At 35.4% G+C, this 12,922-nt stretch overlaps 1 protein-coding gene across 7 annotated transcripts; it reads right to left on the reverse strand.

The window, feature by feature from the left end:
* Nucleotides 576-10,190, reverse strand: LOC109849061. 7 transcript variants are annotated; one of them, XR_002248982.1, is made up of 10 exons: nt 9,998-10,190; nt 6,724-6,747; nt 6,557-6,628; nt 6,432-6,479; nt 6,257-6,340; nt 6,121-6,165; nt 5,922-6,023; nt 5,735-5,802; nt 5,423-5,494; nt 2,054-5,335 (listed from the first exon to the last, which is right to left on the reverse strand). XR_002248982.1 is itself a non-coding variant. In XM_020418838.1 (8 exons), the coding sequence occupies exons 1-7, from the start codon at nt 10,112-10,114 to the stop codon at nt 5,931-5,933; spliced, it is 480 nt and encodes a 159-aa protein (XP_020274427.1). In that variant the 5' UTR covers nt 10,115-10,190; the 3' UTR covers nt 2,054-5,802; nt 5,922-5,930. The 7 variants fall into 7 exon arrangements, 2 of the variants coding, with proteins under 2 accessions (XP_020274427.1, XP_020274426.1); XR_002248978.1 differs by lacking the exons at nt 2,054-5,335; nt 5,423-5,494 and adding an exon at nt 576-1,240; XR_002248980.1 differs by lacking the exons at nt 2,054-5,335; nt 5,423-5,494 and adding an exon at nt 576-1,261.

A 12,922-nucleotide genomic window follows, 5' to 3' on the forward strand; every position in this document is an offset into this window, starting at 1 on the left:
TCTTTATTATAATTCCATTGGTTAAGTTAATTAAGTACAGTACTGTTGGTTTGGCAAATGTGCTCGGGCCTCTAAATTTAGAAATTAATCCAGATCATCGTTGCCCTGATGCGCTTAACTAGGACATGCTTAGCATCAGTAATAGAATTCTCTCGTCTAGCCATAATACTGTTAGTTGAAATGTGCACTGTTAATGGACGATTAAAATTAATTAGATTCAAATTCTGATTATGGTCCTTATATTAAAATAAAAAAAAAACAATATCGAGATCTGACATTTTTCTTAATATACCAACTAACTAACTAAATGGGGTCATTTATGATGGGGAGCCCTTTCAAGTCTGTCGGCGGTGCTAAATGTGCACTTCATCGAAAGGGAAAGGACACTGTCACTTTGTTATTTGTCTAATACTTAGTTACTTATTAACTTATCATGTACTTTGTAATTATTGCTATAATGAAGTTACTATGTAACATTTGTTGCATGGGTTACTTAACAAAACCTCCCTCTATCACGTCAGCGTATTTCTTTACGTATTCAAAAATGAGAAGAATTGCACGGAAACAGAGGGCAGATCAGTACAAGGATTGCATTTTCCAAATCCAATGAACATGGTGTTCATTGTTTAAGCTCATGTCCATATATTGTCATAAAGCTGTATAATTTCATTGTACAGAAATCTGTTTAACGAGCCTGCAAAGAAAAAGGATGGAGATGGAGCTCATCGTATATGCTCGAGTTATGCATCATAATTTAACTCAATTTCGGAGTTTTCTTCTTCAAGACATCATCATCGTATTGAGTACGACGAAGATCAAATTCGCGCCTGAATCATAGACTTAACTCACGTTGGCATAAAGCATTTAGTGCAATCCCAGTAGTTGTCAGAAGACAGCTACTGCTCAATTCAGTGAGGTAAAGAAGTTACTCAACTCTTCGCATTTTGACTTTGAGAGGTATTTCCTTGTACGAACTGACCTTTTCAACTGCCCTGTGCGTTGGCCTCATCGATGTTCTACGCACCTCTTGTCCTTCTTCAGATTGAGGAGTCGATGTTTGATCCTTGCTCTTTTCGTATTTTCAGAGAAGTGTCTGAATTTGATCGAGCTGAGGGATTTTCCTGTTCAGGGTTTTCGTTATTTGAAGGTTTCAGCTACTGGTGGACAAGTGAAATGGTCCTTGGATTGATGTGCTTCGGACTCCCGATTGTTGGATTTCCTTCTTGAGGACTTTCTGGTTCTAATAAATTCCAGTGCTAGACTTCAGGAGACAATGATAACAGCATCCATTACTAATAATAAAGCATGTCATACCTTGTGTCAATGTTACATTAAACGTTGGGCGCTTCTAGGCGTTGGATTTGGCGCCCAACGCTTAGTCGCCTAGGCGGGCGCCTAAGCGGTTTCTGAGCGAGCATCTCCAGCCATGCCCCATTTCTCGCGTCATTTTGGTGCAACGACACTATTCCTTTTTCCAACCATGTCCCATTTTCTGCGCCATTTTGGTGAAAATGAACAGTGCGACGCCATATTTGGCGTCACACTGTTCATCGGCCTATTACTGTTCATCAAGTTATTTTTTACCGTATTTTATTTTCTGTTGTGTTCTTAAATGTAATATTTTGGTAATATCAATAATAAAAATAATAGAATAATATTTTATAGTTTTACCCTAATAATATTAATTAATAAAATAATATTTTATTATAATATTTTACCCCAATAATATTTTATAATATTTTACCCTAATAATATTTTATAATATTTTACCCCAATAATATTTTAATTAATTGTTGAAATAATTAAAAATATAGGGAATAAAAAATAATAATATAAAAATAGATAAAAAAGAATATACTAAGAATATTCTTTTTGGGTGCAAAAAATGGTGCAGTGGGTTGGAGATGAATTACTGTTTGATGTGACTTTTGCAGCATTTTAGTGCAAAATTTGCACCATTTTGGTGCGATGGGTTGGAGATGGTATAAGTGGATAGGAAATAGTGATCCACCAAACTTTTTAGCCACTCATTTATTAATATAAAAAGTTAACCAAATTGCTTAGTTTACCAATTATAATAGTTCTTTGTATGTTTATACTTCGCAACTCAAATTATAAGTTCATCTCAACAGTGAAAAACTCATTCTCAACTCAAATTACTGTTAAGTTTAAGTTAACAATAAACTTAAACTTAAGTTTACTGTTAACTAATATATTGTTAACTTAAGTTTACTATTTACTTAAACTTAAATTTACCATCAATAAAAAACTTAATATTGACTTAAACATAAACTTAAAATATCGGAGCTGGTGCGTCGGGCTCCTACGCACCCTTCTGTCCAACAGGCTCTTCTGGCTGAGGACTTTCTGCATTGGGTTCTTCCGAGAGGTTACTCGTGACATCATCAGCATCTACAAATATTGACTCGTTCTCTAAGTCATATGTCATGTGCATGTTCTTGTACATCACCTTCTCGTTGAATATCACATTATTCCTGCCTTGATCACTAATATGCACGTAAGTTACACAACCAAAAACTTTGAGATGTGAGAGTTATACCTCCTTTCTGCACCATACCTCATCTGGTATTCTGTGCTCCAATGGAACCGATGGACCTTGGTTGATCAAGTAAGCTGCTGTGTTGACTGCTTCTGCCCATAACTGTTTCGGTAGACCTGACTATATCTGAATGCTTCTACCTCTCTCTGTCAACGTTTTGTTCATGCGCTCAGCTATACCATTGTGCCGAGGCGTGCCGAGCACGGTTCTCTCCATTCTGATTCCGTGCTCATAGCAGAACTTTTTAAATCCGGTCTCTTCATATTCACCGCCATTGTCGGTCCTAAGCTTCTTTATTCTCAGACCGGTCCCATTCTCGACTATGACTTTCCATCTCCTGAAAGCTTCAAACACTTCTGACTTGTGTTTCAGAAAGTAGACTCATACTTTTCGAGAGTGATCATCAATAAAAGTCACGAAGTAGTGTTTTTCACTAATGGACGCGGTGGTGGTTGGTCCCTAAACATTTGAGTGAACGGGCTCTAGCTTCTCTTTCCTAGGGGTTCTGCCACTTGTCTGGAAGCTGACTCTCTTCTGCTTTCCAAATATGCATTCTTTACACATATCAATCTCTACTGATTGTAAACCTGGGAGTTTTCCCTTTGTATGCATAATATTCATCTCATTTTTACTCATATGACTGAGTCTCTGGTGCCACAGCTTTGAAGTCTCATTGTCTACTGTAATTGAAATCAAACAATGTGCACCCGCTATCATATACAAGGTATCCTTCTTCTTGTCTCGGGTAATCGTCATTGCGCCCTTCGAAATCCTCCAATCATCACCATGGAAAGTCATAGTGTATCCTTCACTAGCCACCTGGCTTATTGAGATTAAGTTCTTTTTCAGATCGGGAATATGTCTGACATCCTTCAGCTCCTATACTGACCCGTTCAACTTAATCTTACTACAACTTTGCCAATAATAGCACACGGTTGATCATCATCAAGGTATACATTTCCAAGGTTCTCGAGGATATACTTCTCGAGAAATTCTTTCTGAGAAGTAGCATGGAATGATGTTCCAGAGTCCAACACACAAGGCTCCTTCTTGTTCTCCAAAGAGCATATCAATGCATCATCTCCTCTTGAGGTGGAAGCAACATTTGCATCTGCCTTTGCCTCCCACTCCTTCTGTGTACTCTTGCACTGATTCTTGTAGTGTTCAGTTTTCCCGCACTTTCAATACTCAATAGCCTTTGAGCTGCTGAGATTCCTGGATTTGGACCGCTATCCTTTAATCTATTTCCTCTGGTTGAATTTCTACCTCTTGACTCTGTATATAATATTGAAGAGGTTGTAGCTTCACCCGACTCTCTCCGTCGGATCTTCTCACTGAGAACTAGATCACGAACGTCATCGAACTTCAACTTGTTGCTTCCCGACAAGCTACTCACAGTTGTGACTGTAGCATTCCAGCTTTCTGGTAGGGAAGATAAAAGGATCAACGCTCGTACTTCTTCATCAAACTCAATATCAACTGAACTCAATTAGGTCGTGACTGTATTGAGTTCATTGAGATGATGTGCTACTGATGCACCTTCCGTCATTCGCAGATTGAATAATCGCCTCATCAAATGAACTTTGTTTGAGGCTGATGGCTTCTCATACATTTTGAGAGTGCTGCTATAAGACCCGTCGTGATCTTTTTATTTGTAATGTTAAAAGCAATATTGTGGGTTAACGTCAAACGAATAACCCCGAGGGCCTTTCTGTCTAGAAAATTCTAATCTTCTTCCTTCACACCCTCCGACTTCTTCCTTGAGAGAGGTTGATACAGATTTTTCTGATACAGATAACCCTCTATCTGTATTTTCTAGAATCTGAAATCTGATCCATCAAACTTCTCTAATTTCATATTTCCTTCATCTGCGGCCATTGCTCCCACTTGAATCTGACTTCCTCTAAATCGTTTCAAGCTCTTATACCATTTGTTGGGGAATACCCGGGGCTACACTAAACCCCTAAAGCAACAAAAACGTAGTATAGAGAAAAGTACACTAAGATTTAACAAGGTTCGGCAAACTTGCCTACGTTCTCAGAAGCCACACAATTAATTTCTTATTAATCAACAAGAAATTACAATACAAGATCAGATATCAAATTTAAGATCTCTCAATAAAATATAATCAACACTATAGCTACAGTAGTGTTGATTGCTACAGTGTTGATTCCCCCCTCTTTAATTCCTCCCTCACAATCAACAATTCCCTTCTTAATAAAATCCCCCTCCCCTCAAATCTTTGAGAGAACGCTGGAGAAAAAGAAGAGAGCAGAGAGAGAAGGTCGTCGCCGCCAAGGCTTATAGTCGTGAGAAGGAGAGAGAGAAGAAGCAACAGAGGGGGCTCTGGGTTTTTCTTTTATAAGGAAACCCTAGGTGGGCTGTCGACAGCCTGTCCCGCACTCAAACGAGCGCTTGAGCTCGCCTGATTCCACGTCGTCTGTGTCAACCCGACTCAGAGCTCGCCTGATGTCGACCGAGCTCGCCTGCATCTCGCCTCAACCCCGAGCTCGCTTGGAGTTCCTCGCCTGCGCTGCGTAGTTGAGCTCGCCTGAACTTCGACCCCGAGCTCGCCTGCAGATCTTGTCGAGCTCGCCTGAAGGAGCTCATCGCCCGCTCGAGCTCGCCTGACAGGTTTGGTCTACACCCAAACCAACACTTCACTTATTGTGACTTCTAAGTGTTCGGCCTTCTGTTGGTTTCACAAGCCATGTCACTGTCAACTATATGGCATTTTGATGTGTCAGTCCCAACTTCAGCGCACTTGGAGAGCTCCTTAAATTGGAAGTTAGAATAGGCAATGTCAGCCAAATATTTGTGTAACCAAACTAATTTCCTTAAAAGGGGAGCGTCACCAAATACCTTGGCATCCTTGTTCTTCTCACTTGATTCTTTCTTCAACCTCTCCGAAAAAGGGAAGAAGGGGGATATTAACTGTTGAAACTCAATAATAAGACAACATATCGAATATCACATGACAGTCGATGCATTCAATTCTTAGTTCCTAGAGTTGCATTCAATTCTTAGTTCCTAGGGTATGGCACCACTTTTACTAACTTTAACCATGGTGAGTCTGTTGCAAGCTCAACATACTCGAGTCCTTTGCTTAAAAGTTGCAAATCAAGAAGTAGCGAGAGAAACAAACTAAGGAAAAGAGGATGTGTAGCTGAGTACCTCAGCTATGACCTTCTCCGGTTCATTATCTGTTTTCCTCGCTGTTTGATGGTTCAAGGTAGTGAAGCCTGCATTTGCAACTCAATTAGGATGGAAAAGTCTAGATAGAATAAAGAAATAAACAAGTAAGTTTTTCCAGGTAATTAGAAAATAAAAGGGAATCACTTATATTGCTCTTGCTTCTTACTTTTCTTTCTCAGTATACACCTCCTATCGCTGTTGGTGGACAGGCTATTACTATTAGAGTAAGATATTGATGCACCCGTTGTATCCTCCACACAGTGGAGTGCTGCTTAACATTGTCAAGTTAAAACAGGTAAGCATCGACAGACAGTATAAGGAAAACAATGCATAGATCAGATCAAGATGAAGCTTCGGTGATATACCTCGGCTCTGGCATTCTCACAAAATTCATTGTACAGCTCCTTTTCCTACATGAATAAAAGGTGTTCACAACGAGATAATTGTCGAATAATAGCAAAGAGAAAAAATAATAGAATATAACAATCAATTCCTTCTCACATCTGATTGTGGATTCATGCTGTTACTAACTAACTGGGTTGGTCTTATAATTGTTGCATCCACAGCATTATTAGCATGCTCCTCCTGATTGTTACCAAGTTAAGAAAATCAGTGTTGAAAAAGCTAAAGGCAACATACAAATATTTCCAGCGACAAGATGAGCTTGTTTGAATACCACAATTCTGATCTTCTCGCTCAGTTCTTTATTCAGTTTCTCCTTCTCCTAACAAAAGTTATAACAATGATAAATTTGATATGGTTAACAATTTGAACGCGATATAACCTTAGTTCTGGGCTTACATCCAATGCCAAATTCTTCATTCTGAGTACTGCCACGGTACATCCAAGTTCATGCTGCATTGTCTTAAGCTGCTTTTTAACAAGTACCAAAATAAGATTTTGACTAGTCAGGAGAAATACTAAGCTCCAAAGTTCAAAGAATGCAGGATTAAAATAATCAAACTTACTCTCTCTTTCATTGAGGTGAGCTCCTGCACATTTAGAAAGCACTATCAGATGAGAAAATAGAAATGAGGGTGTAAACATTGTACTTTAGAATTCAAGGTAAGTAACAAACTGCAAGCATCCTAGAATTAGCCTGCGCAAGCATCCTATTCTGTTGATAAGATTTCTCCACTGTGAATTGAAGCTTCTGCAACTCTACATTGCTTAACTCTATGATTTTACTGTATCCAATTAATTAAACCAATAACTATCAATCAGTCAAAGCTCGAGCCCCAGTTCCTGAGAACAAAAGCTAAATCACTCCCTTTACAAGAGGGAGTATTAGAAAAACTTTCATTTTCCAAAAATGTCCCTCATCTTTCATGAAATTAACCAATTTACTCTATTATCATAACTCCCAATCTTATTAAATCACATTAATTAAAGGTTTATATTATAGTATTACTATTCTTTAGATTATAAAATAATTAAATCTAATATAATAATTAAATCAATTATTATAATAGTATTAGATTATCAAGTGTATGATGTTTTAATATACTGTAGGAATTATTATTTATGTAATAATGCAACTCCAATTAGATTATAGTAGTACAAAATTATATTAAACATTAGATTTTAATAGTATAAAATTATAATTAAACATGAAAATTTTTAGTGCTTGTCAGTTGCATATAACATTTATATCTCATTTGGAATGGTTATAAATAAAAATTGAAATAATTAATTATGTAACTCTAATTAAATTAATAAATTAATCGTTATCTAATCAAACTATTAACAATAACTTGGTGTTTATGTGCGCATATGTAAAGGCATAGATGAAACATTTTATTCAGACTTAAATAGTTTATAGTGCCTAAGAGACAGAAACCAAGTCAGAAAATAGTTCACACTTCTCTAATGATTTTCTAATGAGTGAAAAATTTAATGTCCCTCTAATGGAAATATTTGATAAATAAGAAAATTAACAGTTTGGAAAGTTTCTTTTCGTGCATTAACACCTTTGACAAGTGAGCTTCTCTTGATACATCCAACAAATTATCACGAACCCCTCCAACTTCCATTTGTTTCATTTCACTCTCTATATGATCTCCTTCCCAGGTCCCTCCTCTCCCACTCTTCACATAACAAATACTAGATCAAATCAAATGATTAAAGTGTCCAAGTTCTACTTTTTTTCCTCTGCTGCTCTTCTTTGTTCTGCCAATGCAAGGAAATTGAAGGAAGACGGGGAGTTCAAATACTAAAAGGCATGCTTCTGGCATTGAGGCAAACTCGACATTAACGGTGAGGTAAATTTGGTGAAGGTGATGGGTCTAACGAAGGAAATAGTTGCTGGTAATTCGATTGAGGCAACGGATGTGCATTTGGAGGTGGTGATGAAGGTTTCGATGAAGCAGGAGTGTGTCGGAGGAGCTCATGATGAAGATGGGACATGAGTTCTTCCAATTCACATTTTTTAATACTTTTGTGCATGGATGAATGCATTTATATTATCTAAGTTGAAGTTTCAATGTGGTGTGAGTTGTCGTAATAGGAGAAACTCATTTCTTATCCACATCTCTTTGTTTCTTTTTCAGCTTACGTATTTGGGGTAAATTGAGAAAAAAAGATTTAGGGAAAAAAGATAATTTCATAAAGAGAGAGACTCTTTGTGTACGAGTGTATGACAGTCATCGAGTCTATCCTTTAATGCTAAAATAATTTTGCCACGAATCATTTGCTTTAGGATTGTAGTTCTAATTATGTTGATGTGTTTCATATAAAGCTTTTTGCTACTTATTCTCTATGGTTCATTGAAGATCCCAATAAAAGGATAACAAGTGTGTCTACATGCATACATACATAAACTATATCCTTTCACATAACATCCAATCTTATATTTAGTATAGTTAGATATATAATTCTAAACTATAGTATAAAAAAATTATACTAAAGTTTAGATATTAATAATTAATGAACTTTATATATATATATATATATATATATATATATATATATATATTATACATTATAATAAAATTATAATTATAATCAAACAAATATGTACACTTAGAATTTGTATGATATAAATAATTACCACAGTTTGATATATCTATAATATATTATACATAAAAGAAGAATGTATACTAAAATATATTTAATATATCTATATGTAACTCTACTATAATATATTTTGTAAACTATACTATAACTTTGAATGGTGCGTTTGTTATAACTCAAAGCATATTTTTATGGACGTGGATTAGTATGCAAGGCCAACCATAGGCTTGAATGTTTGCACAGCTTTAATGTCTAATAACACATACTAAATGCAATAGGAGTTACATTTTGTTATTAGTCTTTATGTGTCAATCAGTTATTTTGGAATGGTATGCAAGAGTCACTTTTTTATGGTTCAAAAATCAGTAATAAATTATGATAGTATTCATTCGTAGCTATAAATATTCTAAGCATGTGATGAAAAGATGTATATAGTATATAATCTTTAGAGAAAATTGTCATTTCACTTGCTTCTAATTCTTTTATTTTTTCCCTTTCAGAAACTGCAAATAATGAGGAATTTCGATATAGTACATATCAGGCTTATATAATTCTGCCCTCTCTTGATCCATCATGATAAATACTAGTTTGTTATAAAAAGACCAGTCTCTTTTAACAGATTCTACATACTTTCTCTCCGCAATAGCCATAAGCAGCTTAGCATTCTCCTGAAATCAGGACACATTACTTCTGAAATAAGGAAGGAAAAGGCAAAGGGTTTGTTCAATGTTTGACCATGATTTATTTTTAAATCCACCCACTTACAAAATCATTCTTAAACCCAACTAGCAAACTATATTAATTTTGAACTCATTTTCTGTACTTACAATGATATGCCAAATTATAGAAATAATTCAGTATGGCATTTTGGGTTTAAGTCTTTAAGAATGATATTAGAAGTGGGTATGATTAAATATAAATCAGGGTAAAACTTTGGGTTTATAAACCGAAACCCAAAAATGAAACAAATTACCTAACTATAGAAATCAAGTTGGGGATCAAATTGACAACTCCTTTAGCTGGGCAATGTACTCCTCTGAAATCACCATCATCGACGAGCCCACTATGTTAGTGACATCCATTAACCTTTTCCTCTTCACCGAGCTCACAAAAGTAGTAACCTTCTGATCAATTCCCTTCTTGGGAATCTCTAATCAAAACGCTCAATCGATAAATATTGGGGAAACCAATTAAAACCCTAAAATAAAGAGAGGGGAATCAAAGAATCACCTTTATCGATTCCATTCCTGTAGATAATTTGATTGATGCTGGCGCAGGTCTCCGTCGACTACGGATTAGGGCAGAAATTGGTTCTCCTGTTTCGAATTTGGAAAGAACAATGGACATCCGAGGCAAAACAGCGCCAAACCAAATCCCGAACCTGAATTGAAAAGCTATCTATCTACTCTTCCATACAAAGAAAAATGCCTCGGTACCCCAAAAAAATGTGTCACCCTTGATGGGGTGATTTACTGTTTATAAATAGTAAATCACCCCACCAAGAAGTGACACCTCACATGTCCCACAGGGGTGTTATTTTTTGGGGTCCATGTAGAACCACCCCATACAAATGGAAACCAATGTTTACTATTCATGTTTAGTAAACGATACTGTAGCGTTATCACTGTAGCAAATAAAAAATAGATTTTTTAGGGAATATTACTGTAGCATACCGAACAATGCAGCGGAGACGGGATACTGTAGTAATTCAAAAAAATCCAAAAATTATCTATAACAACTAAATCCGGGATTATTGTAGCAAAAATGGTGCTCACACTAGTTCCACTATAATAATGGAGGACCCAATAATTGCTATTCATGCTATAGCAAATGACACAGTAATTTATTGTAATATTATTATCGTAGCATTTTTAAAGAAATAATATTGTAGTATAGACGGGATATTATAGCATTTTTAAAAAATATTACTATAGCTTTTTTCAAAAATATATCATTATAACAGAAGCGGTTACTGTGTATTTTAAAAAATATGTAACATTTAAAAATATCACTGTATCATTTTAAAAGCCTGTAGCAATCAAAAAATAAGATTACTATGGCGATAATAAAAAAAAAGGGAAGCCCGTCGGTCGCACGGGTCGGGCACTAGTTAAAATAGATTGCAGGTTCGAAAACATCCGACTAGGCCTTTTGAACTCTACGGGTAGCCACTTTACTTAATTGCTTTAGCAAATGCTATTGGGCCTTTGAACCTTGTCCGATAGTTGCAAGTTTTGGGTTATTTCTTTTGTTATAGTCCCTCAAATGTTCAAAAATTACATATTAGTTGATTAGTTCCTCAAATCTTTGAAATTCCTTATCAATCCCTAAACATTGGTCCCTCCCTCTGCTTATGTCTCGCCCCCACCCCACCACACCCCACCCCAAAAAAAACCCATGTGGCTTACCAAAACACTAGTATGTACCTCGTGCAAAGCACGACAACTAATTTTTTTATCATTGTATTTTAAATTTACGTCTCTCTAAATTTTAATACATTTGATTTGATTATTATACACTTAAAATTAAAAAACATAAATCATATAAAAATATATGTTACCAAAAATATTGTCTATATGTTACCAAAAATATTGTCATCTAATGCTTATACATTCTTGGTCTAAAGAATATATAATGCCAACTCTAAATTTCCTAGATTAAGAATCACCAATTTAATATATTACTAAATTAGTTAAACATCTCTCCAAAGTTTTGTCAAAGGCAAAATTTTGTAGCCAATTACTATTCAAGATGTCAATTTATTTTGTATCTCGAGGGAGTGTTATTTTGGAAAAGTAAAGTAGCTTAAATTGGTCTTGCTATTATCTATTTCTTCATTTGTTATTTTTCTTGTTGTTCTACAAAAGAAAGTAAGTCTTTATATTTACAAATTCTCTTTTAAGTTGAAATTCCTATGTAATTTATCAAAAATTTTATTACAACTTCTACACATATATAAATATACATTGTTAAGTGAGTTAGGGCTTCACATATCCTTTGGATCATCAACCAACGGTTGAGATTTGTTCCGAACATCTCATGACCACATATAAATATGTTTCTCACATCTAAATATGTTTCTCACATCTAAATATGTTTCTCACATCTCATAAACCCTAGATCTGGCAATTGGCAGCTGAACTTCCCAACCAAAGTCCCCATCGACGACCTGTGCTCCTCCTAGCCGCGACGACGCCCTCCTCCCGCTCCGACGACGTTCTCCCCCCTCTCCGACGACGTCGTCGTCCCTCCCTGTGACGACGCCCACTTCCATCGATCTCTATAGATCTGTCGTGATTCTTTGATTTTTCTCACTGGAAAGGTAAAAAAATATTTTTGCAATTAATTTGTGTACTTTTTGAGTCTGCATGTCCATATTAATTTGTGATTCACTGCCTTCCTTGAGGGATTTCGTCAGATTTTGCTTGATTTGTTGGATTTCAGCAATTACAGGTATAATTTCTCCATGATTCTTTGATTTTTAGTTTAGATTTGTCGTGATTCTTTGATTTTTCTCACTGGAAAGGTAAAAAAACCTTTTACAAATAATTTGTGTACTTTTTGAGTCTGCATGTCCGTATTAATTTGTGATTCACTATCTTCCTTGAGGGATTTCGTCGGATTTTGCTTGATTTGTTGGATTTCGACAATTACATGTATAATTTCTCCATGATATTCCCTCTCATCGAATAGTTGATGAATAATTTGATATCAAAACCATGAAATTTTGTAATCTATTGTTTTCCTATTTTTTGGTATTTTTATGCTTAATTTCATGCTAGATTCATTAAATTTGGTTGATCTATCTCATCTCCTAGCAATCTGGTTCAGTTTCGTTGTGAAATTTTAGCTATTTCTTCATCCTACTTTTTATGTGTTACCTAATTTATTTGAATGAATATGAATGAATATGAATGAATGAATTTTGTTTCATTTTTGTGAGTAGGTCAGCGTTTTGAGTTTTTAACATGGAAAAGTTATTGTTTTCTATTAGATACTAGGGAGTCTAATTCATGTTATCTGATTATTTATTCAATGTTTCTGACTGATTTACAAAAAAATAAATCCGTTACTGTTGTAATATGTGAATAAATAAAATGAGATATAGTTATCTGGTCAATTAAATTTGGCTTGATATTTGTTCAGTTTTCTTCT

Source organism: Asparagus officinalis, chromosome 7 (assembly GCF_001876935.1).
Source record: "Asparagus officinalis chromosome 7, Aspof.V1, whole genome shotgun sequence".
Lineage (NCBI taxonomy): Eukaryota > Viridiplantae > Streptophyta > Magnoliopsida > Asparagales > Asparagaceae > Asparagus > Asparagus officinalis.